At 41.3% G+C, this 25771-nt stretch overlaps 1 protein-coding gene across 2 annotated transcripts; it reads left to right on the forward strand.

The window, feature by feature from the left end:
* Positions 1-4609: 4609 nt before the first annotated feature.
* LOC125378652 (sodium- and chloride-dependent glycine transporter 1-like) lies at positions 4610-22167 on the forward strand. 2 transcript variants are annotated; one of them, XM_048394530.1, is made up of 14 exons: positions 4610-4679; positions 11176-11430; positions 11877-12008; positions 12563-12854; positions 13764-13896; positions 14346-14480; positions 15123-15226; positions 16018-16142; positions 17471-17583; positions 18290-18421; positions 19322-19421; positions 19888-19988; positions 20577-20747; positions 20877-22167. In XM_048394530.1, exons 2-14 carry the CDS (start codon positions 11310-11312, stop codon positions 20994-20996), a joined length of 1779 nt encoding a protein of 592 aa, XP_048250487.1. In that variant the 5' UTR covers positions 4610-4679; positions 11176-11309; the 3' UTR covers positions 20997-22167. The 2 variants fall into 2 exon arrangements, with proteins under 2 accessions (XP_048250487.1, XP_048250488.1); XM_048394531.1 differs by lacking the exon at positions 4610-4679 and adding an exon at positions 5721-6052.
* The last annotated feature ends 3604 nt before the right edge of the window (positions 22168-25771 follow it).

The raw sequence follows: 25771 nt of genomic DNA on the forward strand, positions 1-25771 counted from the left end.
TAATCACGGGATTTTACCATTCCTGTGTTTGACACTTTTCATTTGCTTCAAAATAGGATTCCAATTTAAGGAACTGTTAAGTATGCAGGAGAAACCGCAGGTCTCTTAACCTCAGGTGATTTCTTTTTAAATAAATTGGTTTACAGATCCGCCTACCCTAGATTTTGCAAAAGAGGAAAAAAATAAAAGCATACCAAGCCACCTGTTTTATTATTGCCAAGTCAAATATCAAAGTATCTGCCCCAAATGAAAAATACCCAACCCAAGCAGATTGAGTTCATAGATGTTCTAAATCGGTTTCCCCAAGCAACGCCATAATAATCGGCTCAAAACATCAGTATTGACTTTATACATGAAGGTGTTTGTCAGATCTGACTAGTTTATATGGACATGATAGGCATATTTGTCACCGATTTAGGCCATAACAAACGTTCTGAGAGCAAACTATCTAGCAAACTACAGTATACTGAATACAGACCTCCTATTATATTTAACCCCTACCTGACAACAAGCAAGAAATTGTCACATATTGCAAAAAAGAAATATGTTGTATTTCTTTTTAAAGTTCTATTTTATTTATATTATCTCCTCTGAGTTTTTTAGAATAAATCCGTAAACCACATTCTACTCCGCTTCTTTTTTGTCGAATGGTTTACAAGTACATGGTGAGTGAGTGAATTGGATTTAACGCCGCTTTTAACAGTATTCCAGTCATATCAGCTTAATGTGGGAGGAAAGCCCGAAGTGATGCAGGTCTCAGACGTTTACCACTTCGGTGAAACCCACGAGCACGGGTATGGTGCTGACAAACCTAGAAACATAATCGGGGCTAAGCTGGATTCGAACCCACAATCATAGGTTTCTGACGTGCCCAAGGGACGCAACTCTGCACAGCGAATCGCGGCGCCTTATACGACTGGTCCACCCGTGCCCCCTACAAGTACATGGACTTCCTCATAGGACATCTATGTGAAATGTAAATATTTGACATTCAGACAAGAAGAAGACATCCAAAAGGGCACAAAAGGTGCTCTATTCCTTCTTTATGCATATGATACAGAATACAATGGATTTCGTTTAATATGCTCTGCAAAAGCAAACCCACACACAAAAAAGAAAAAAATATTTTAGATGCATATTTAATATATCATGTACATTATCAACAAAAATACTAATCGATTGGTCAAAATTTGCAAACATTATCATCATTGACCGAGGTTTCATAAGGCACATTGTCCAGTGTGTCTGAAAACGGTACCACAGTCTCGCAAATGTGCTTGGTGCTACGTGGAAAAGGCTTGCTTCAGCTGAAGATGATTCTCTTGTTTGCAGTCGGCCATGGTGTTAGGCTTCCGTCAGTCGCGGCATGCTCTCGCAGTTCACTTGCTGTAAGAATGTGACGGCATGTAAATGGTAGGTCAGAGGGGATTTAACGTGCGCTTTCCGACATACTGCGTATTTCGCGCATTCTGCAAATGCAAATGAAAGTTCAACGATTTTATAGCCCAACAGGTGTTGTTGCAAGTGCACCTCATGTTGGTGTGTTCGGCTCCAGGCTTTTATGTGCTTGTGGTTTTGCGATCTTTTCACAACATTTCTGCAGTACCTCATTCGTTCCACAGACCCGTGAAGATTCCGGGGTAGAATAGGTCTTCAGCAACCCATACTTGCCGTAAAAGGCGACTATGCTTGTCGTAAAAGGCGACTAACGGGATCGGGCGGTCAGGCTCGCTGACTTGGTTGATATATGTCATCGATCCCAATTGCGTGGGGACCCGTGAAGATTCCGGGTTAGAATAGATCTTCAGCAACCCATGCTTGCCGTAAAAGGCGACTAGGCTTGTCGTAAAAGGCGACTAACGGGATCGGCTGGTCAGGCTCGCTGACTTGGTTGATGCATGTCATCGATCCTAATTGCGTGGCTCGATGCTCATGATATTAACCACTGGATTGTCTGTTCCAGACTTGATTATTTACAGGCCGCCGTCATATAGCTGGAATATTGCTGAGTGCGGCGTTAAACAACAAACCAACCAACCAATTGCGTGGGTTGATGTTCATGATGTCAATCACTGGATTGTCTGGTCCAGACTCGATTATTTTACAGACCGCCGTCATATAGCTGGAATATTGCTGAGTTCGGCGTTAAACAACAAACAAACAACAACGACATGATAAAACCATTTCAACAAAGTATGTCTAATATAATCAAAAGCATTACAAAGCGGAAGAACTTGTTACTTAAAAACTTTAAACTTACAAAGCAGAAAAAAAGATATACATGTATGTTCGTTTTTGCAACATAGAACATTTACCTGCGTGCAACTGAACAATCTACATGTTTTCTGTTGATCATTTCCTCATCACACTTTACCCATGTGTTTTCTGGAGCACCGTATACATAATCCCGAACTGTGGGTACGTGGTCATATTCAAACATTTGGATTACATTACAGTGAGTGAGTTTGTTGTGTTTAACGCCGCTTTTCACAGTATTCCAGTTATATCGCAGCGTGTCAGCTTAATGTGGGAGGAAAGCCCGAAGTGATGCAGGTCTCAGACGTTTACCACGCCAGAAACCTATGATTGTAGGTTCGAATCCCGGTTCACCCCGATTATGTTTCTAGGTTTGTCAGCACCATACCCGTGCTCGTGGGTTTCACCGAAGTGGTAAACGTCTAAGATCTGCACCACTTCGGGCTTTCCTCCGACATTAAGCTGAAACGTCGTGATATGACTGGAATACTGATTAAAGCGGCGATTAACGCATCTCACTCACTCACTCACTCGTCCTCTGTTACGAGAAATATTGCACACATAGAATCCCAGTGATGAGAGATGCAAACGAGCAGGCTTTACCGTCAGGTGTAAACTGAGTGGGTATCTGGAACTTGACACACAAACAGATCAATATTACTTTTTATAAAACCAAGTTACATTTCAGCAGTAGAGGGCCAAGTCCACGAAGTTCTTCCCTGTGAATACACACATATGATACCATTGTCCAGATATGTGTAAATGCGGTCGTGACTGGTGAGAGGTGAATGTTTGTAAATGCCATTATTTGTAAACTATATCGTATTATTACAGCATTTGATGTTATGGTGTTATCACTCTCACTGTATTGTGCCGATGTTGGGGATTGTGAATGTATACATATGGTTGAGCAAGTTCTTTTACAATTCCTTAAATTTGCGGCTGGACTCCTTCTTTTATGCTGTAATAATACAATTGAGTGGGAGACTGATATTTCAAGATTTCTCAAGGAGACAGTATATACATTTGCAAATAAACTGTAACAAATAAATTGATTTAAAGTTTTACAAATGTCAGTCAGCCTTTCACCATGATTCTTCGAGCATATGTTTATCAAACATTGTATTATCGCTAAGGTTTCTTGTTCAGCCAGTTTAAAGAAGCAGAGAACATTGACAGTATAGAACGTTCTGGTTGGTAAAACAAATCGTCCGAACAGACATTTGATCCTTCTGGGGGCAGATACACCACTCCTAAATACACATCACTGTCAATTCCAAACATGGATCTTAATAATTTAAACCACATACAGAAATCATTTACCTCTTCAACTTAAGTGATGTATTTATAATAATGATCCTATCCCGTAAGGCCAATACCTCCTGATCTTCTTCCTTCCGCTGTTCTATATTGCAAAAACAGCTTTTAGCTTCAATTTGCATATGATCCTATATGTATAGGATCATATGCAAATTATCGTTTCTTGAAAGCCTATTATATCATTAGTGGGAATAAGATTTCCAAATTCGGGGAATTCAAGCCGTCTTCTAAGACCACATAAACTACGACTTGCGAGACGAACAACATCAAGTCCATTATCACCGTCAGTTATACTGTCAGTGATTAAATTGGTGAGGTGAGGTGAAATGGGGTAAAACGTCGCGTCCAAGATTTTTGTACTTAAATAGCGTGAGTGTGTGTGTGTGTGTGTGTGTGTGTGTGTGTGTGTGTGTGTGTGTGTGTGTGTGTGTGTGTGTGTGTGTGTGTGTGGCTGCTTGTACTAGTCTGGACTAATGCCGATTTAAAATGCTAGCTCACTGAGATACCATGCCCCAGTTTAACATGAATACCCCACTCAGACACAGAATACTGACTCCGAGCCGACCAGTCCTTGTTTTAGTTCCTCTATGCCGTGCGCCAGACAGGGTAACAACAAGAACCATCGTTTAACGTCTTTTGACATGACGCGGCCGGGGATTGAAACCCGGACCTTCCGCTCTACCACTACCGCTCTACCACTAGACCACGGAGGCGGTCAATTAAGTTAGTACTATCATCACTGATACTACGGTGACTTCTTTGAAAATCAACATTGCATGCCGGAAGGTATTGCACGGATCAGTACTGGCACCATCGTGATTTGGCTTTTCACGCACAGAGTCTAGATCTGTAATGACGAGGACATTGTTGTCCAAATTTTGGTCACTATTTACATGTACATATTTCACATCATCAGTAGTGTTTATAATATTCTGAGCATTGGTAATACAATGCTCATGACCTACATCAACGAGGTTTGATGGATTAACATTAACCTACCTGACGAGAATAACAAGTGGTTATTCAGTCATTCAGTGACACTAATGTCGTGATTTGATTCTCACCAACAAATGTGCTGCTGGAAGCTACTTTGCTTTGTGAGGGTAAGTTTATCTCTTTAGATTTAACCATAGACTTAAAGTTGTCAGTTAAACGTGATCCACGTGATTACAAATTGCTTGGTTTTCTTTGGTTTGTGTGAGAGAAGAATTTATAGCAACTCTTCTTCGCACCGCATGCGGGGAACACACAATACTGAGTTACTGTCGTTATCTAAGCGTCAGCTTTGGGTATGTACTCACAGTACTTGAAGATTATGACTGTCTGTGATTCTTTGGTGTGTCAAGTTTGGTCCTAAAAATTGGGGAATTCTCTCCAATGTTCCAATCCTGAGATAGTGTGTGGCAGGCCTCGCTACCCCGACCACCCGTGTGTTTCTATGAGAGCATCAATCTGCTGTCTTCCGGTCGTCTGTTCTGGGCCACTCTGTAGGGTGGCGGTGAATGGCCAGTATGCAATGCATTCTAGATATACAATTTATCATCTGACATTGAAGCTCTCTGACCTTTGTTCCTCACTTCTCCGAGTAGAGGCATTAGAGTATCCTTCGGTATTGTCGGATTTCCTCCGGCAATTGTTCTATGATTTGGAATTTTTCCTTTTATTTCCTTCCCCTGGTACTGTACAAAACCCCTCTCCGTCATGTAGAGTAACTTAGCTATGACAGATCTCCTGACTGGCCTGACGATCTATGAGCACCTTTCTATGTACTCGTTTAAAGTTAAACATAGTGCAACATTTGAGATGTGAGGTGAAATTGGGTTTTACGTCGCGTCCTAGATTATTGCACTTATATAGCGACGTGCATGTGCGTGTGTGTGTTTGTGTGGCTGCTTGTACTAGTCCGGACTGATGCCGATTTATAGTGCTAGCTCACTAAGATACCATGCCCCAGTTTAAGATGAATACCCCACTCAGACACAGTATACTGACTTCGAGCCGACCAGTCCTTGTTTTAGCCCCTCAATGCCGAGCGCCAGACAGGGTAACAACAAGTACCATCTTTCAACGTATTTGGGTATGACGCGACCGGGGATCGAACCCCGGACCTTCCGCTCTCCGGGCGGACGCTCTACCACTAGACCACGGAGGCGGTCGGAACCATTTTGAAGTTCTCCCTTGATAAAATCCCTGGTATATACACCACCAGTGTTACTTATTCGGGTATATTGGTAAATATGAGGTTATCCCGCACAGACCGTACCTTCTGATCAATTAATGAGTCTCTTAATGACATATTCTGTCGACTTTCTCCCTCAAGATCAGTTGACTTATCTTTGAGTGATTCAATGTCTGCTTTCATTCTGGCTTTGTCTCCCACCCAGTCATCGGAGGACTCACTCATCTATCTTACACTCTTCTCAACGATATTCACTCTTTCCTTCAGTTTGTCGACTAAGTGGACTTTGAGCTCCAGGTAAGCATTGTCTTACTTAAGTAATATCCTTCTCAATACTGTCCTATTTCGGAAATTGTCTATCAGTCGCATCGAGTTTGTTCCTAATGGGTGAGACCCGTGAAGATTCCGGGGTGGAATAGGTCTTCAGCAACCCATGCTTGCCGTAAAAGGCGACTAACGGGATCGAGTGGTCAGGCTCGCTGACTCGCCGACGAGTCCTTGTTTTAGCCCCTTAATGCCGAGTGCCAGACAGAGTAACAACAAGTACCATCTTTTAACGTCTTTTGGCATGACGCGGCCGGGGATCGCACACCGAACCTTCCGCTTACCGGCGTGCGCTCTACCACTAGACCACGTAGGCGGTCTCCATGGTGAGGGATAAACATAAGTTGTGGTTGCTGAGGTTGCTGAGCAATCATTTCTGGAGAGAAGACAACGTTGACGAATAATGTTGCTGGTAGTCATACTCGTCGAAAGTCTTGAGCAGAGGAGGGGCGGTCGGGAAACCTCGTGGTTAAAGCGTTCGCTCGTCACGCAGAAGACCAGGCTTCGATTCCCGACATGGGTACAATGTGTGAAGCCCATTTCGGGTGTCCCCTGCTATGATATTGCTGTAATATTGCTTGAAGCGGCGTAAAACCATACTCACTAACTCACTCACTGTTTTGCAAAACGAATACATTTCTTAAATGTTTCTCTTGAATTGCAAGTAGCAGAATATATGTACTAATACACAGCAGACGTATTATTCAAAATTAACATGGTTTATTTTCGATTTTACAAAATAAGTCAACTTGCTGGCGTGTCATCAGATTGTCTTGACAGAATTCGATTGTTTACGGGTCGCTGTCGTATGACAGGAGTACCAGATCAGGCAGCAAAAATACCCTTTATTTTTATGCAAATTACTTAAATGGCTAGTTTTACCTGTAGAACCATGAATTCTTACTGCTGTTCTTCTGTTATCAATCCATTTTAATAATGTCCACCGCTAATATATGACCTTTCACGCCCTATGAACTGAAGTAGCCAAGTTTCAGCTTAAGCTCAATAGCATTTAGCAATTATGCTGAGTCAGCACCAAATTAAATGTTTGAAACTGCTCCAGCCAGACCTCTCCCTTCTCGTTGTCTGACGTTGAGGTTTTATATACTCTCTACCCGACCGTAACGTGTTTTTTGAGTACCTGTGACACAGCGCGACGTACAACGAGTGAGAACGAAACTTTTCAAAGTTTGCTTGGTTTTCTTTAGGAGTGTACACTTCATGTTGAGTTATGAAGTAGACCAATGCTTGAGCAGACACAGTGACATAGATTGTCTTACTTTTGGGGCGCCTACTTTCTGTTGGCTGATAAAGTAGGTAATCTACACACTCTCAGTATCTATCGATGGGAATAAAGAACTAAGATTTATCCGAATTAAGTTTGGGCACTTACAGCGTCTTCATTTGTCTAAAGTCTGTCATAAATAAGCATATTGTGTTTTCAATCCAGACCTGGTTTACTTGTAGATTTAACCGAGCTAAAGGGTATGGTAACGTCTCGTATGACGTCTACCAGTTGTCCAAAATTATTCGCTTGCATTACCAGTCTCCTGTGATGCTTAATCCGTAGTGAGTGTCTACTGCTGCAACACAAATCAACTCGGAAAACCCTCTGCGTGATAATTGAAGTACGAGTTTTAGCTGACAATTGTGTCTTTTCAAGTACACTTGAAAAGGTTCACCATGACTGTATACATGACTCAGTGTATACCTACAATCAACCCACATTCATCGAAATACCTGAACACTGCGAGCATACAGAAGACACCTGCATTGACATGTATTAAATTCAAACAGGAAGTCTCTCTCATGAAATGGAAGCTAAATATATACATATAAAGCATAAGACAAGAAACTGTGATAACTATGGAACCCTAGAAGGGACATGGTTGTCGCATTGTCGCCCTCACAAATACAAGCAAACTGTGTCAAACTTTACCAAAGCGCGTCCATGCGACACTGTCCCTGCTAGGATTCCATACCTAACACAGCGTCGAGCTAGACCCATTGACAGACGTACCCTATATGTTGATGGGAGCAGCTTGTTTCAAACGGATGGGGAGATTATGAAGGCTGACGTCTATTGTGCAAAACAAGGTAATTTAGAAACAGCTTGCAGATACTCTCTCTGTGCCACTTTCTGCTCTCCCCTTCCTCCTTTCACTATCTTACTCACTGTCGCCCTGCATGACATTCTTGCTTGCCGTAAGAGGCGACTAACGGGATCGGGTGGTCAGGCTCGCTGACTTGGTTGATGCATGTTATCGATCCCAATTGCGTGGATCGAACTCATGGTGTCAATCCCTGGATTGTCTGGTCCAGACTCGATTATTTAGAGACCGCCGTCATATAGCTGGAATATTGCTGAGTGCGGCGGTAAACAACAAACCAACCAACCACTATCGCTCTGTCTGTCTTTTTCTGTCTCTCTCTCTCCCTTTTCTCCTCTCAGCATGCTAGCATATCTGAATGTACAAACATGGTGTGATATGCCATAAATAACACTATTAAACGTATAAACTGTGAATAATGACACTTTCTTATATTTATGAATCAATAAATATCAATGTTTTTGAGGCAGTAACACAAAAACAATCGAGGTATCATAGACGAATAGCCCATTTCTGGTGTCCCCCGCCGTAATATTGCTGGAATATTGCTAAAAGCGGCGTAAAACCATAGTCATTCACTCACTCACGCATAGACGAATAACGACGAAACAAATTTCTGATAATGGATGTAATGTCATCAACGAACATTTTCCCTTGAACCTTTTGAACTTACTCTTATAATTTTTAACTGTTAATTAATATGCATAAACCGTACTGAAGTGATACAAGTTCTGGCTTGAATGATATGCTTTGACACGAAGGGGCACGGGTGGCCCAGTCGTCTAAGTTGCGTCCTTTGGACACGCCAGAAATATATGATTGTGGGTTCGAATCCCGGTTCGCCCCGATTATGTTTCTAGGTTTGTCAGCACCATACCCGTGCTCGTGGGTTTAACCGAAGTGGTAAACGTCTGAGACCTGCATCACATCGGGCTTTCCTCCCACATTAATCTGACACGCCGTGATATAACTGGAATCCTGTTAAAAGCGGCGTAAAAACACAACTCACTCACTCACTCAATGATTGAAATTATGGGCACCGTAGGGTCGCGTCGTCTGGGTACGAAGACAGAATTAACAATGTCCCATGTTGTCCCAACAAACTCCATGAAGCTCATACGGCACATAAAACCATCAAAATTCTGTCGTAACATTGTGGTACATTTACCTGTACAACCTGTGTTTACACATTGATTAACGCCTATATTCCTCGTATGTTATCTTGAATAAAGAAAGTCTGTTAAAAAAATAACTTGATTGTTGCGTTTGGCAAGTGTTTGGTATGATCAGTGGTCTAGTGTTACGGAACAACAATCAGAATCCACTCAGGAGGCTGTGTAGTTTCTTTTAAAAGTCCTTATAACTATTTGTTGTTTTAGATCAGTTGCATTTTTAATATCTTGATATTAACAGCTGTGTCTAACTTATCCTCTACACAATGTTATTACAAAATATTGACTTCTTGATTCTCTAGGGGCGGTCGGGTAGCCTAGTGGTTAAAGCGTTCGCTCGTCACGCCGAAGACCCGGTTTCGATTCCCGACATGGTACAATGTGTGAAGCCCATTTCTGGTGTCCCCCGCCGTGACATTGCTGGAGTATTGCTAAAAGCGGCGTAAAACCAAACTCACTCACTCACTCACTGATTCTCTGTCACATTACACACCACATCACTATTTCTCAAAAGTGACTGTAGGCGAAATTGGACCTAATCATACTAAGCTGCAAAGACATTCTTCGATCACATTGTGGATATGATCGAAGCAAGAAAGATAAATGTTTAAACGCAATCAAATGTTAGAAACTAAATAGGCTCGATTGCAGTTTGGTATCTTGAACTCTTATAATTACAAGATGAGGCGATTTATTTGTGCTAATGTTCTTATTTCTCTCTTTTTTGAAATCACATATGTGCCGTTCTTTATTTATCTTGTGGATATTAATCATCTGCTGTCATCATGTGGCATGCGTCCAGCGTAAGTGCATGTACATGGAAGGTATTGTGGTAACTTGATCCCAGCACATTCGTACCACTGGAGGACATAGTTGTAAGTCAAAGCACTATGCGTGTATCTGATCTCTTATTGTATGTGTTTAACAAATGCGTTAATAAAATACACTGACGCAAGTATATTCTAATCAACTCAATTGGATACTTGAATATGCTTTCTTGTACATATTACATAACATCACTATCACTTAGTATGACCCACGAGCAAACCCCCTCCCCCTGTTCTCGCTGAATCCTTCACTTCAATCCGGTATATGTTCTAGGTACGTGTGCCTGATTCCACTAGAATCTTGTAACACATGTTCCAGTACATCTCTTGAAGTACTTCTTAACATGTGATGTTACCAGTTGCAAATGATTTGAAACAAATTTACTCTCATAATATCAGAGTAGGATACCCAATATTGCATTTTCGGCCCAGCTATATGGTATTCCCCACGGACGGTGTAATTGTAGAAACAATTATATCTCCTAACGTAACAAACAACACATACATAGTTTATTTACCTTATCTTAAACGTGATGCCTACTTTAAACCTGAATCAATGTCATTGTCAACACCTATGACAATCATTTATCAGTTACGATATTTACATTCACTGGTAAATGTATCTTCGAACGTGAATGGTCATTTCTCTTCTTGTTAAGGTTAATGATACCATCCTATTTTATAGCCACGATATATCCGTTTCAACCCAATGATTGTGTATGTTGAAAACTGTTGGGTATTATATACCAAACATATTCCAAGCTGTTCCAAGTTTTAAAGACGGGGTTATTGTTCTCCAATTTTCTCCATTTTGTGTACAACAGACAACGAACAAACAACATGTTTGATTCTTTATATTCGTATTGCTACGGCACTGTAGCTCAACTGGAAATGTTGTGAGAATTGTCAATTGGTTGGTGATAAAAACTGGAAATTTACTTGAACAACATAGTACTTTTTAAAAAGAATATTCTACTTTGTCTCAGAATCAACAACTCCTGCCAGACTCTTCTTGTGATGCTGATGCTGCAGTGATATTGGCCTTGGAATTTGTTGCCAGGGAACCCTGAATCCAGTGACACCATATTAGTTCTTGGAATTACTGTTGGTGTAAGCAAAGATGGCGACAAAGCGAGAGAACTGGTCCAGCTGGCTGGATTATTTCCTATCCATCATCGGTTGCTTGGTCGGACTGTCCAACATATGGAGATTCCCCTACGTCTGTTTTCAAAGTGGAAGTGGTAAGCATTTTAATTTATAAAAGACAAGGTTTGAATATTATTAATTAATTCTTCATTCAGCACAGTACAGGGCACAGACCCTTTGCACAAAATGTTTAGCATATTTATGGCAACAGTCACAATGATAAAATACGTGCTCTCTCTTCTTCACTCTGATACAGATATTTAGCGATATTAATCATCAGCTTTGTGTTGGTTGTAGATAAAAGAACATTAAACTTATGGACATTTGGTAGAAGACAAATTTGAAGGAGTATAGGAGATGGCGTAGGTGAATACATGCAGGGCACATACATTCTCAATGTGTCCTGGACGTTAATAATGGATATATGTTTCAAAGGAATATTCACTCTTTTCGGGTAGGGAGTTAAAATCCCAACGTACTCACAAATTGTTTGAATCGGACTATAAAACCTGATGTGCTGTAACCATGTGCTTCCTCACAGCCGCCTTCCTCATCCCTTACTTCGTGGCCATGTTTGTGTGCGCAATGCCCGCCATCTTGTTGGAAGTGTTATACTGTCAGTATTCCAACCTCGGTCCTGGACGTGTGTGGATTATCTGCCCTTTGTTTCAAGGTAAGACAGGCAATGTCTGGAACGACATGGGCGCATGTTTCTGATAAACAGATAAACGTTAATCTGATTAGTTCTGGAAGTCAGATAATGAGATTAACAATGACAAACTGATGTGACAAGACGCCGCTGATTATGACTCTAGGCTTGTCAGCAGTATTTCTTGTCTAAGACATGCATGAGTTCGGGCTTTTCTCCTACAATGTGCCGTTATAAAACGGGTATACTGTTTAAAGCGACGTTAAAACTAGCTCTGTCACTCAGTCAACGGTCTGAGCAAGAGTGACTGATGCAGTTAGACTTGTACCATATGTTCCGTTTGTTTCAGGTGAACAGTTGACTTGCCTTTACATGTATTTGTGACGGGTGCCGATTGGGCAGGACACAATCACCATTTCGCGAATACCTAGTATCATCACCAGTTGATAGTGATTCATAAACATATGCTATTTGCATTTGTCAGAGGTTTATTATAATTATTGAAAACCTTCTTTGTCGCTTTTATTTATATATGTGAGTCGTTATCATCGCTAACATTGAATTTCGCTGTGTTCAAGGCATAGGATATGGCATGGTTGTCCTCACCGCTATCGTCAGCGTCTACTACAACGTCATTCTCGCCTGGACCCTCTACTACCTCGTGCAGTCATTTAGTTCAGTCCTTCCCTGGAGCACCTGCGGTAACGAGTGGAACACTGACCTGTGTCAAAGCGCGACCAATCAAACACATTCGTCTCTTCTCGCCAATGAATCATCGTATTTGAGTGCTTCATCAGGCCGCGTCAATGTCACAACTCTGTCAACTAATAGCACAATCCAAATGGTCTCGTCTTCTGAAGAATACTGGAGGTTCGTTATTGCACACATTCTGTTAAACATGCATTTTGGTAGGATAAACTGTTATAAACATAAGGTAATCATTCATTGTGCCATGATTTACGTTGTCTATGATTAGTTTTATGTACATGTATGTTCACGATAGGCTTACGTTTGCCTGGCATCCCAGGCCCCAAATGCACGTTCTTTTCATGTCTGTCACAACATAAACATGTTTTGTGACCTGTATAGGCAAATATCATGTATCGACAATGTGTTTTTCATGGTTAATTTAACAAAACATCTACCTCATGTAGATCACATTGGAAGGATTGGTCATTAGCCTCATCAGAGAAATGGGATTATAGTTAATAAATGATTACCGGTTGATGAGGTAAATAGTTACACATGTCCAGGAATGAATAATCTTTCGGGATTTCTTTTACTTGGGGAAAATTTGTTTTCACACATTAGTAAGGACTAATGATTGTTACCCTTTAAAAAATAAAACCAGTCCGCCCCACCCCCACCCCCACCCCCATCCGAACCCAAGTGTGGCAACCATGTCCATAGTCATTAGAAATCTCCAGTGATAATACCAGGCGCGGGCGAAAAAAAGACCATATCCTGACACCCGTCACAAAATACATGCAAAGGCCTGTCTCATATCTAATGTCTTCAAAAATGTCTTCTCCACTCTACTTTCCCCTATTGGCTGGTAATAAAGTAGGTGGGTTTTGTGGTCATTTATTCATATTGAACAGACTTCATCACATCCCTTTATGGAGGTGGAAACGTGAAAACCGGCGCGCACACAATGTAAATACTCTTGACATGTCGTGACACTGGATGGGTGTTATCGTACATGTAGCTGCAATGGCCAATGAAGTGAAAAACACGTTTTATGTAATTGAACGGTATTTGTTTGTATGCACATTTCAGCAATCACGTTCTTCAGATGTCCTCAGGAATCGGTGAAGCCGGAAGCGTCCGGTGGCAGCTACTCCTGTGTTTACTGGGAGCCTGGTTGATAGTGTTCCTCAGTCTTATAAAGGGCATCAAGTCCTCGGGCAAGGTATTGTCATTACAATAAGTGTATACTATATCTGATGCGGTGGCAGCTACTCCTGTGTTTACTGGGAGCCTGGTTGATAGTGTTACTCAGTCTTATAAAGGGCATCAAGTCATCGGGCAAGGTATTGTCATTACAATAAGTGTATACTATGTCTGATGCGTAGGCAGCTACTCCTGTGTTTACTGGTAGCCTGATTGATAGTGTTCCTCAGTCTTATAAAGGGCATCAAGTCATCGGGCAAGGTATCGTTACTCGTTCCATGTGTTGTAATGTATTATAATTTAGTTCTGTTGGGAAGTTTGTTATAATCATTTAACTACCTAATAATTACCAATATAACACCAATATATTTAGCACTATCCTTGTAAGACCATTTGCTACCCGTTTCCTAGGTATAAGAATTATATATGCCTTTGGCACATTGATGATTAATGTATATGCTGTTGCAGGTTGTGTATGTTGCAGCCACAGTTCCGTATTTGATTCTCATAGCTCTGCTTATCCGTGGATTGCTGCTGCCGGGTGCTGTGGAAGGAATCAGATACTATGTTATACCTCAGTGGGAAAAGCTTTTGGATATTAAGGTGTTATTTTCTTTTTGAGTAAACATTATGCTTCTTGTGTTTGGTGAGGTGAGGTGAAATGGGATTTAACGTCGCGTCCAGGATTATTGCACTTATATAGCGACGGGCATGTACGTGTGTGTGTTTGTGTGGCTGCTTGTACTAGTCCGGACTGATGCCGATTTATAGTGCTAGCTCACTGAGATACCATGCCGCAGTTTAACATGAATACCCCACTCAGACACAGTATACTGACTCCGAGACGACCAGTCCTTGTTTAAGCCCCTCAATACCGAGCACCAGACAGGTTAACAACAAGTGCCATCTTTTAACGCCTTTTGATATGACGCGGCCGGGGATCGAACCCCGGACCTTCCGCTCTCTGGGCGGATGCTCTACCATTAGACCACGTAGGCGGTCATTCTTGTGTTTAAACTTCCATTTGATGAATTAAATGTATGTGGTGAAGTGAAAGTGCATATGAGTTGCCACCCTAGACGTTCGTTTGACTGAAATAATACAAAATATCTAGACAAAAACAAGCAAAAGGTTTCTTTGGTAAATTGCTTTGCAAATAAGTGCTAATCATCAGTAGGATGTTTGCCATGGTACACAAGGTGGAGTATTGAGAACTACAGAGGTGTTATTAACATTGTGTTTAAGGTATGGCGTAATGCCGCTGCCCAGGTGTTCTTCTCTGTGGGTATTGGATGGGGAGGAATATCTACCCTGGCTAGCTACAACAGATTCCACAATAACTGCTACAGGTATGGACATTATTGTGGCTAAAACAAGTGCTCATTTTGTTTCATCTTCGTTGACGTCTGTATTGCAGCATATCAGTCACATTGACCATCTACACTTTTCGTGAACACTTGATGATGATGATATGCAACTTGTGTATTGTGTCATCTTGGAGTTTCGTATTTTAAACCATCCCAACCCAAAACTATGTAGTTGTTTCCTTGCTTGGATATCCAGCTTTTTAGGTTATCTTGTTCTCCGAAATGCTTCAGCTTGCAAGAGAATATGTCCATTACATCTCAGTCACAACTCTCAAACTCAATGATATCTCAGCAAATTGTTTGAGCGGAAAGAGGCTTGAAGTAGATCGTATTCATTTTTTTGTGGAAGTTTGCACCCGTGAAGATTCCGGGTTAGAATAGGTCTTCAATACCCATACTTGCCGTAAAAAGACGACTATGCTTGTCCTAAAAGGCGACTAACGGGATCGGGTGGTCAGGCTCGCTGACTTGGTTGATGCACGGTCATCTATCCCAATTGCGTGGATCGATGCTTATGATATCAATCACTAGATTGTCTGGTCCAAACTCGATTATTTACATACCACCGTCATATAGCTGGAATATTGCTTAGTACGGCGTTAACAACAAACCAACCAACCAACCAACATAACAAATTTATATGATACCTTAATAACTTTAATTTACCTTCAGACATACAACATCGATGGTTGATGATATAATTTCACTACGCGCTGCACAAACAAGGTACATCTTGGTCCGTGTTTCTACATTGGTTTCATTTTTCCTTCTAGAGACGCTCTAGTGATCCCAGTGGTGAATTGCCTCACCAGCTTGTTTGCAGGATTCATCATCTTCGTGTTCCTGGGCTACATGGCCAACCAATCCAACCTGCCCATCTCCGCTGTTGTCAAAGAAGGTACGTGTGATCCATAACATAAAGAAGCAAAAATACCGCAACAGCAATAATATTGGAACAAAAAAGGTCATGGTTCATCTCATGATACTATTTTTTTAGAAGTTTAAATAAGGCATAGCCTGTACGCTACGTTGCAACATAAAATATTGTATTGCATTGGTCACTAACACCAAAGACCTAAAGTCAACGCCAGACAATAACCAGTCTCGATTGTAAGCCATTTCGCAAATGTACAGCCAAGACTAGTCAGACACACTTCCCTCGTAGCATGGTCGCATAAACATGCATGAAGAATTGTATAGTTGAAAAAGTCATTAACGTGAACAGACCACCACCCAGTTCACTCCATCTGCACGTTGCATATTTGAGTGTTCCATGTTCATAGCAAGTTGCCAACACTGTTTTCCCTTTTGCACCCAAAAATATCTGTTACGGCAGATAGTCGAGACTGATTGTTCTCTTGGATTGACGTTTTGAACAATGCGTATAACTACAATATGATATGTTATGATAAATCGGTGTAATTGTAGATTACAGCCAATAACAGTTTGATGACATGTGATGGGTTGGTAATAATGTTTCCCAGTGTGCCTAACATCACCACGAGCAGGTGCAATAAACGGTATTGGAGAGAGAGTTTGTTTCGACAGGTTTATGGTGATGTCTATGGAACATAAACTATCATGACAATATCTCTCAAATGCAACACGAGTGAGTGAGTGAGTATGGTTTTACGCCGCTTTTAGCAATATTCCAGCAATATCACGGCGGGGGACACCATAAATGGGCTTCACACATTGTACCCATGTCGGGATTCGAACCCGGGTCTTCGTCGGGACGAGCGCACGCTTTAACCACTAGACTACCCGACCGCCCCCAAATGCAACACGAACCTTCGTCATAAAAACGTGACTAACTGTTCAACTGCAATCAGATGGTGGAGACCGCCTCCGTGGTCTAGTGGTAGAGCGTCCGCATGGATAGCGGAAGGTCCGGGGTTCGATCCCCGGCCGCGTCATACCAAAAGACGTTAATAGATGGTAATTGTTGTTACCCTGTCTGGCATTCGGCATTAAGGGGTTAAAACAAGGACTGGTCGGCTCGGAGTCAGTATACTGTGTCTGTGTGGGGTATTCATGTTAAACTGCGACATGGTATCTCAGTGAGCTAGCACTATAAATCGGCATCAGTCCGGACTAGTACAAGCAGCCACACAAACACACACACGTACATGCACGTCGCTATATATGTGCAATAATCTTGGACGCGACGTTAAACCCCATTTCACCTCACCTCACCTCAGATGGTAGATGTGTTATTGACCGCAGGTCCTGGTCTGGCATTTTTGGTCTACCCCGACGCTGTGGCGACAATGCCGGTGTCTCAGCTGTGGTCCGTTCTGTTCTTCCTGATGCTGTTCCTCGTCGGTATGGACAGTCAGGTAGATTCTAAGACACTCCATTGATTTCCAGAAAACGAAAATAGAAGTTAACACAGGAACACGCTTGACACGCCCAGACATCAAGATTTGGCTTTGCTTTTCAATAAGCGAGCTGAGTCTGTGCCTTATCATGAGAACTGGTCGGTTAACTCCATTGATGATGAAGGTCTACAAACACTTAACTATAAGACAGACATAGATGAGCGTTAACGGGCCATCAAAATGGATAGTACCTGAGCGTTTTATGATTCAAGATTCTTCAACATAGTTTTGACATGTGTTGAATTGTGGTGAGTGAGTCGCATCAGCACCATGTCAGCCATTCACATAACAAATATTCACGTTACAATAACGTTTGCCTTTATATTTGAAAGAATGTTGGTGACATGAAAACCTTGATTGAGTATGGTTTTACGCCGCTTTTAGCAATATTCCAGCAATATCACGGCGGGGGACACCAGAAATGGGCTTCACACATTGCTCCCATGTCGGGAATCGAACCCGGGTCTTCGGCGTGACGAGCGAACGCTTTAACCACTAGGCTACCCGACCGCCCCGAAAACCTTGAGCATGAGACGTGATTAGAGCACTCGATCCTTTTACTTCAACTATAATAACGACAATGAGATCACCTTAACGTGCATGACCCTGAATAACATTTCAACAAGTTTATATATTAAGGTTTTTAACTCTTTTCATGCTTCAGTTCGTTCACGTTCAGACGATAGTCTGTGCCATCACAGACGCCTTCCCAAGATCTCTAGGACATCGAAAGTTACCTATAACAGCTATCGTATGTGGTGTAGGCTTTCTCCTGGGATTTTCCTGTGTCACTCAGGTGAGCTATGTCCAACCCTACACGAATACCCCATTACTCAGGTGAGCTATGTCCAACCCTACATGGACATCCCTTCACTCAGGTGAGCTATGTCCAACCCTACACGAACATCCCTTCACTCAGGTGAGCTATGTCAATCCCTACATGGACATCCCTTCACTCAGGTGAGCTATGTCCAACCCTACACGAACATCCCTTCACTCAGGTGAGCTATTTCAAACCCTTCATGGACATCCCTTCACTCAGGTGAGCTATGTCCAACCCTTCACGAACATCCCTTCACTCAGGTGAGCTATGTCCAACCCTACATGGACATCCCTTCACTCAGGTGAGCTATGTCCAACCCTACACGATCATCCCTTCACTCAGGTGAGCTATTTCAAACCCTACATGGACATCCCTTCACTCAGGTGAACTATTTCAAACCCTACATGGACATCCCTTCACTCAGCTGAGCTATTTCAAACCCTACACGAACATCCCTTCACTCAGGTGAGCTATGTCCAACCCTACACGAACATTCCTTCACTCAGGTGAGCTATGTCCAACCCTACACGAACATCCCTTCACTCAGGTGAGCTTTGTCCAACCCTAGACGAACATCCCTACATTCAGTTGAGATAATATCCACAACTACACAAACATCAGGTCACTCAGGTGAGCTATATTCACACCTACATGAAAATCCCTTCACTCAGGTGAGCTATGCTCATCCTTCAAGAGAATAATTAACTCAGTTGAGCAATGTCACAGACACAGACATCCCTTCATTCGGGGGAAACATTTTCACATGTTACATCCCAAATCGCGGGAAAGTATTCGTTGATGTTATTCTTACGTGTCAGTAATCAAACTGTGGACAATACCAACCAGATACAACGTTAACAATGTTCCGTCCAGGGAGGTATCTACGTGTTGACACTGATGGACTGGTACATCGGGAGTATCTCAGTCATGGTGCTGGCGATGTCGGAAATGTTGGTTCTAGCGTGGATATATGGTAAGACAGCATTCTACATGAAGCCAGTTTCGTGTTTTGTGTAGTTCTATGCAAACCAAGACTCCCAGTCTTGTTATATCAAAAACGTTAGTTTCCCTTGTATATACCGCTATACGGTAAACTACGGTTATAACGAACTCAAGGGACTACTAATTTTAGTTCGTTATAACCGTAATTCGTTATAAGCAAATATACAGCATTACTACAGCATATAGTCGGGACTAAAAAGTTAGTTCGTTTTATCCGTTAGTTCGTTATAAGCGTGTTCGTTATAACCGTAGTTTACTGTATATACTATCATTGTATTATTGCCCGGAGATCTGTTCACATGGATTCTCTGACATACAAAAGAAGGCAAATTTTGATGGCTAGGAAATGAACCAAAGCATGATGTTGGCATAACCTCACACGCTTACACGTTACTTGATCAGAATATGTTCTTAAACGTTGTTATCTTCTGATACAGGTGTAAATCGCCTGTATGATGATCTGACGATGATGATTGGCTATCGAGTGTCTCCTGTATGGAAGCCCATGTGGCTCGTCGTCACTCCTCTGTTTGTCTTTGTGAGTTGCCATTTATTTTAATTGTTACAAATTTAGAAGTATATAACTGAGTGAGTGGGTGAGTGAGTTTGGAACTGGTCTCTGTGAGCAGTTTTTCAGTATCGCAGCCTGTTAGCATCTGAGGTGGAAAGCCCGATCCAGGACTTAGGCTTAGAACCCATGGGCACAGGATGGTTCTGGCAAACCAAGTGAGTGAGTGAGTGAGTTGGGTTTAACGCCACTTTTAACAGTTTTCCAGTTATATCACGGCGTGTCAGATTAATGTGGGAGGAAAGCCCGAAGTGATGCAGGTCTCAGACGTTTACCACTTCGGTGAAACCCACGAGCACGGGTATGGTGCTGACAAACCTAGAAACATAATCGGGGCGAACCGGGATTCGAACCTACAATCATATATTTCTGGCGTGCCTAAGGGACGCAACTCTGCACAGCGAATCGCTGCGCCTTAGACGACTGGGCAACCCGTGTCCCCCTTCTTGGTGAAGAGTACATGACGTAATACTAAACCCTCCTTCTTGTGATGCAATTCTGACATTCCAGTAATATCCAATATCATACATTTATTTAAATTTGAATTTTCCATGACAGGCGTTGCTGATAGCAGGACTCATAAACTTTTCGCCAGTCACACTTGGTGGGACAGGCTATCCGGCATGGGCTCAAAGTATTGGATGGATCATCGCCACGTGCCCCGTTCTTCCGATTCCATTCGGAATGGCGTTTGCCATTTGGAAGGAACAAGGTACCACTTTCAAAGAGGTAAGGAGAATTATTGTTCTGTAGCGCATGTGAGTAAATCTTGATTTTAGTTGAATCGAAAGGGGTCTATTTTAAGGTTAAAATGTAAGACAATACAAAGCTTTGATATCTTTGATAATTACTCTTCAGAGGCTGATCAATACTACAAAGCCTAGGAAGGAATGGCGACCAGCACTTGATGAAACACTTACCAACTACGAGATGAAGGAGACAACAGCAGATGTATTACTTGACAAAAGTTGCACATAGAGCTACTATCGTCAGTAATATTGCCAGATGGATCTTTATCATTTGCGCAGATATACAACGTCAATGACAGATAATAACTTGTCTCGATCATTGGATGAAACTATGTATATAAACACATTGGGTGTAGGAAATCGCGTTAATTAGGGACCAAGGGTAGGGAATTGAATTCGTCCAGGGGCATCCGTTGGTTAATTTTAAACAGAATTTGAATCATCCTATAAATTTGATATAAGTACGGAATGTGTATGTATGTTGTAGTCACTTGTCGCTATAATTATCGGGGGCGGTCGGGTAGCCTAGTGGTTAAAGCGTTCGCTCGTCACGCCGAAGACCCGGGTTCGATTCCCGACATGTGTGAAGCCCATTTCTGGTGTACCCCGCAGTGATATTGCTGGAATATTGCTAAAAGCGGTGTAAAACCATACTCACTCACTCACTCACTATAATTAAGTGTTGGCCGTAAATAGTTCTCCACGGTCGTTTGGGCTTTTGGTGTTTTCCTGCTTGAGTGCCCGAGCCGCGTGTTTATCACTTTGTATTTGCCGCGCGTCATGATTTATGGTCTGCGAATAATAATATTGTTGACCATAGTGGTATATAAGGACCTGGTACTGCAGCATTCAGTGTCGTATCACCTCGAGTTCCCAAACACTGAAACTTCTGTCTAATATTACGAGGCTATTTCACAGACTCTTGACAAACAAGATGTTCCCCTCTTATTTAAGTTTCAGAATGGGTTAATGTGTAGTTGGGTTGGGGAGAGATAAGATGTAGGTAAAGTAGTATATATGTAGGTTGATCATTGATATAGTGTGTGTGTGTGTGGCGGGGGTTTACTTTGGGGAGAAGGGCCGTAGAGTAGCCTAGTGGTTAAAGCTTTTGACTCGTCACGCCGAAAGACCCGGGTTCGATTCCCCATATTGGTACAATGTGTGAAGCCAATTTTCCGGTGTCCAACCTGTGATAATGCTAGAGTATTTCTAAACGCGCCGTAAAACCATACTCGCTCACTCACAAACGTACTTGGGGAAAACTTGGTTTGAGAATGGGTAGATTTAGAGGTAGGTATATTTAGTTAATATATATTTGAGAAAAGATGCTTTCTTCGGTATGATTGTTGAGTCTTTTCATTTAATATTGTGTAATCTGTTTTTCGTTGTTTTTTCATTGAATTCATTATATTCTCCACAAGTCTTTGTGTCATCATTTACCAGAAGCCTGATGCATGAACCCAAACTCACGTGAGTGTTCCAGCTTGGTGAATCCAGCCTGAAACCACAAAATACCATCAATTGTTATACCTCTATAAAGAATCTTGCCATTCTATTGGTTCATCTGTACCACCTGACGAAACAATACATTTCAATGTCGTTCCCCGAATCACGTGACTGACTCTAACGTCTAATATCGACTTGTCACAATTGAATATTGAAAACAAGATGGCTTTCTGGTTCGCAGCTAGAGTACTGTAAGGAATCTAGGACGGTTTAAAAGCTTCATAACCTTTCAAGTGTATTTCGGTATAACGAAACAAATGATAACTATTGATAACTCTTGACGAGGTCAATTTGAGAAAACAAGCACTCTTTGTACCAGACGCCATCTTGTTTTCTAGCAGACGAGTCGATATCTATCACGTGACAGGATGAGATTTGGGTCAACATTCAAACGTATTCTTAATAGAGGTATAACAAAAACCGTTCGGCAACATAAGCCTTTCAGTTGCCAAAAAGCTACCATGTTAAAATGCAGTGTTGAGAAAACTTACTACTGCACTTGACTAAGTACTCCATTAATAATGCTTTTACCACTATTTTGCCCTTTACGCCAAATGGAATCTGTATTATGAGTTTAATCCACCTTGGCCTTGTGAGTGCAGAAAAGATGATCTTGTTCATGTAGATAAAACAAACAATTCCATTTTGTTGGTCATCACAAATCCATGCCTCCGTATGGCTAGGGACAACAATTCAACTCAATCTATATCGAGGAGCCAAAGGGAACACGACACAAGAACCTTTGACGGTAAATTAAATTTAGCCTAAAAATGTTTCGAACATACGTTATGGTTGAAACAAAGTCGACACCTCCTGTCGGACTCTTGATTGTGTGAGGTTTCTCGTCCGAGGATGAAACTTAACTCCCTGGAGCACCTGTTGTAGTCCATTCCTAGCTGTGCTGCGCAATCGTAAAAAAACATAATAGTACTTCCAATTGCTGAGTTACCTTGGTTCCATGTCAAGTTCCACAGCAGGAATAAAGTGCTTAAGAAAATGATTTTCAATGATGTTATAACAAAATATGGATATCACTTAGTTATTCAAAGATGTCGTAATAAATCAGACGTCATTGAACAAGAAAGAAGTTCATCTTTGTCTGTGTAGGTACGCTTTGGCCATTTTCTTAGATTAAATGTTTATTTGATATCTTCATTTCGTCATATTACAATGATCGTATCGTGAAACTAGTTTCCATTGGACTTTTACTACACACGGGCAAATGACAAGAATCAAGTAGGGCTTTGGGCAAACAATAACAAGCATATATCAATGAAAAGAATTTTCTCGTTGCAGGAATAGATCACATGGACGTACCATTTCCGAGCTCTTTTCCTGCAATTGGATATAAGACGCTCAGCAATGGAAGGGTTCCATTTCGGATCATTATTTTTTACAAAATGTTCGGTGTATAAATCATCAAGGGTTAAGTTTAAAGATGTTATTTGACATATGTTTTCAAAGTGGGTCAAAATATGTTTGGGAGTTTTTAGATTAACCAAACAAATTAAGGATCAAGCAGGTAGCCATGTATTACCGTATTTGAGATGTTTATTTAAGGTTGTACACGCAGCCCAGACAGCGCTGCCACTTCAAGAGTGACAATTTAAACTCCTTACAGCGAAAATTCGTAATGTTTAATTTTTAATTGTGCTACACGATAAACATGGCAATGTAGGCTTAGGGTAACCTTGTCACCCAGACTGAATATCAAACGATATTCCCCGAGGGATAAGTCAATATCTTCAAAAAAGCCAAAACGAAAATAAAGGATGCCAATAGTCTTTATTGAAATGATTACATTGACGCTGACCACCACGATAACTGGGGAGCTATGGTGGATACTATACGTTATGTCTCATACGACTCGGTCAAAAAGCACCACGTTTATAACGACATTATGTATGGATTTCAAAACGCCATTGTTATAATTTCAGGTAATTAAGGATTGACTGTGTATTTTTTTCGGTTCATTGAGGTATGAATCGAAAAACCGATGTGCAAACTTTTTTAAGAATCCGCTAATTCGCCAAAGTAAAGCATGTGTTATCTACAATAGTTTAACCAAAACACAGTTGTAGATAAAAAAACAGACGATTGATAAACATTCTAGGTGTAGGAATACATACTGTGGCGTGACATGAATCAGGTGATCGTTTAATTTATGCATATAACTTGACACGCCTATACAGTCAGTAGCCAATCAACTGAGAGTATTATGAAAACAATGTTCTTTGGACCTGTCACTTACGGCAAGAGGCGAAAAGAACTGCAAGAGTCATACTGTAACTAGCCGGAAGAAATATGTCCGGGAGAAGGCAACTGTTTCAAATAACATGGTCAGTTACCGCCAAATTCAAATTTCCCTGTTACAGTAAAACAGAGTTGGAAAAATGCCAGTTAGAAATGAAACCCGAAGACATGAAAGTTGAACAGGGAAAAAAACAAGTGAGCGAGCCTGAACGTTTGCTGTTTCATGCTTTCTCGGCCTTCGGTTTCAAAGGGTTGTTTGGACAATGAATATGCATGACAGTCGCTAATGTCCTGTGCATGACGATGCACGTGAGCAGAAAGGGAATTCCCTCGACTGTAATATTGGGATTCCCCGACATTCTGCAATAATAAAAGTAGTGCGACTCGGTGGGCGTGGCTTAATTTTTTTACATCCATTGGGAAATGAATGCAATAACACGTGACCAATTCAGCTAATCAGAATGCAGGAATTTCAATGAACACAACGAAAATTTAATTTTTTGGGATTATAAGGAACAACCACAGGAACCTCGATATATGATAGGAATGAACAATACCCTACTTATGAACACACAATACCTTTTAGGAAGTGGTCAAATGTAACACATGTTTTATTTGGGATAACACTTTCTATGTAAAGTAAAGAATAAATTAGTCTGGTTCTCGTATTTTTGGGGTTGAATCTCATGCGGGATTCGAACATGTTTTTTTTAAGAGAAATAGTAGATTACGGCATACATCAAGTCATGAACATATATGTGCCTGTATATAAGTCATAAGGTTTTATCGCTTTTACACTGGATAGTCATATTTGAACAGTTTGCACTATAGCCTGATTCACGTAACTGCCAGTTACAGTATTTAAGGATAATTCTTCATTGCTGTCATAGACGAATCATAGATAAGCGGGAACATGTGGCCCAGTCAATTAGCTGTGCTGAGTTCTTTTTTCAAAGTTTTGTCAAAAAGAAAGACAATGCTATGAACTTACACAATTTATTCACCAGGTCACCTTCACGCTAAGAGCAAACTGATATTGATAAACCACATTTTGTACTGCGCATAGCTTTCTGTGAAAAGAGACAGACGTATGTATTACTATTTCTGTACTGAGACTGAACATATCACAAGCTTTTTGTACTGAGGTACGTACATTGAAGAATATCAAATTTGGTTTTATTGTTTGGTAGTGGTTGAGGATTGCATTTCATATCTATTACTACAATGTATTCTTCCGTGTTCTAA

Source organism: Haliotis rufescens, unplaced genomic scaffold (assembly GCF_023055435.1).
Source record: "Haliotis rufescens isolate VD_foot unplaced genomic scaffold, xgHalRufe1.0.p SCAF_13, whole genome shotgun sequence".
Lineage (NCBI taxonomy): Eukaryota > Metazoa > Mollusca > Gastropoda > Lepetellida > Haliotidae > Haliotis > Haliotis rufescens.

Bases quoted from the DNA above. Each gene is read 5' to 3' on its own strand.
- LOC125378652 (XM_048394530.1), top strand. From the start codon at position 11,310: ATGGCGACAAAGCGAGAGAACTGGTCCAGCTGGCTGGATTATTTCCTA. The intron at 15,227-16,017 runs GTATGGACATTA...TTTTCCTTCTAG, and splicing joins TTCCACAATAACTGCTACAG to AGACGCTCTAGTGATCCCAG. The intron at 19,422-19,887 runs GTAAGACAGCAT...CTTCTGATACAG, and splicing joins GGTTCTAGCGTGGATATATG to GTGTAAATCGCCTGTATGAT.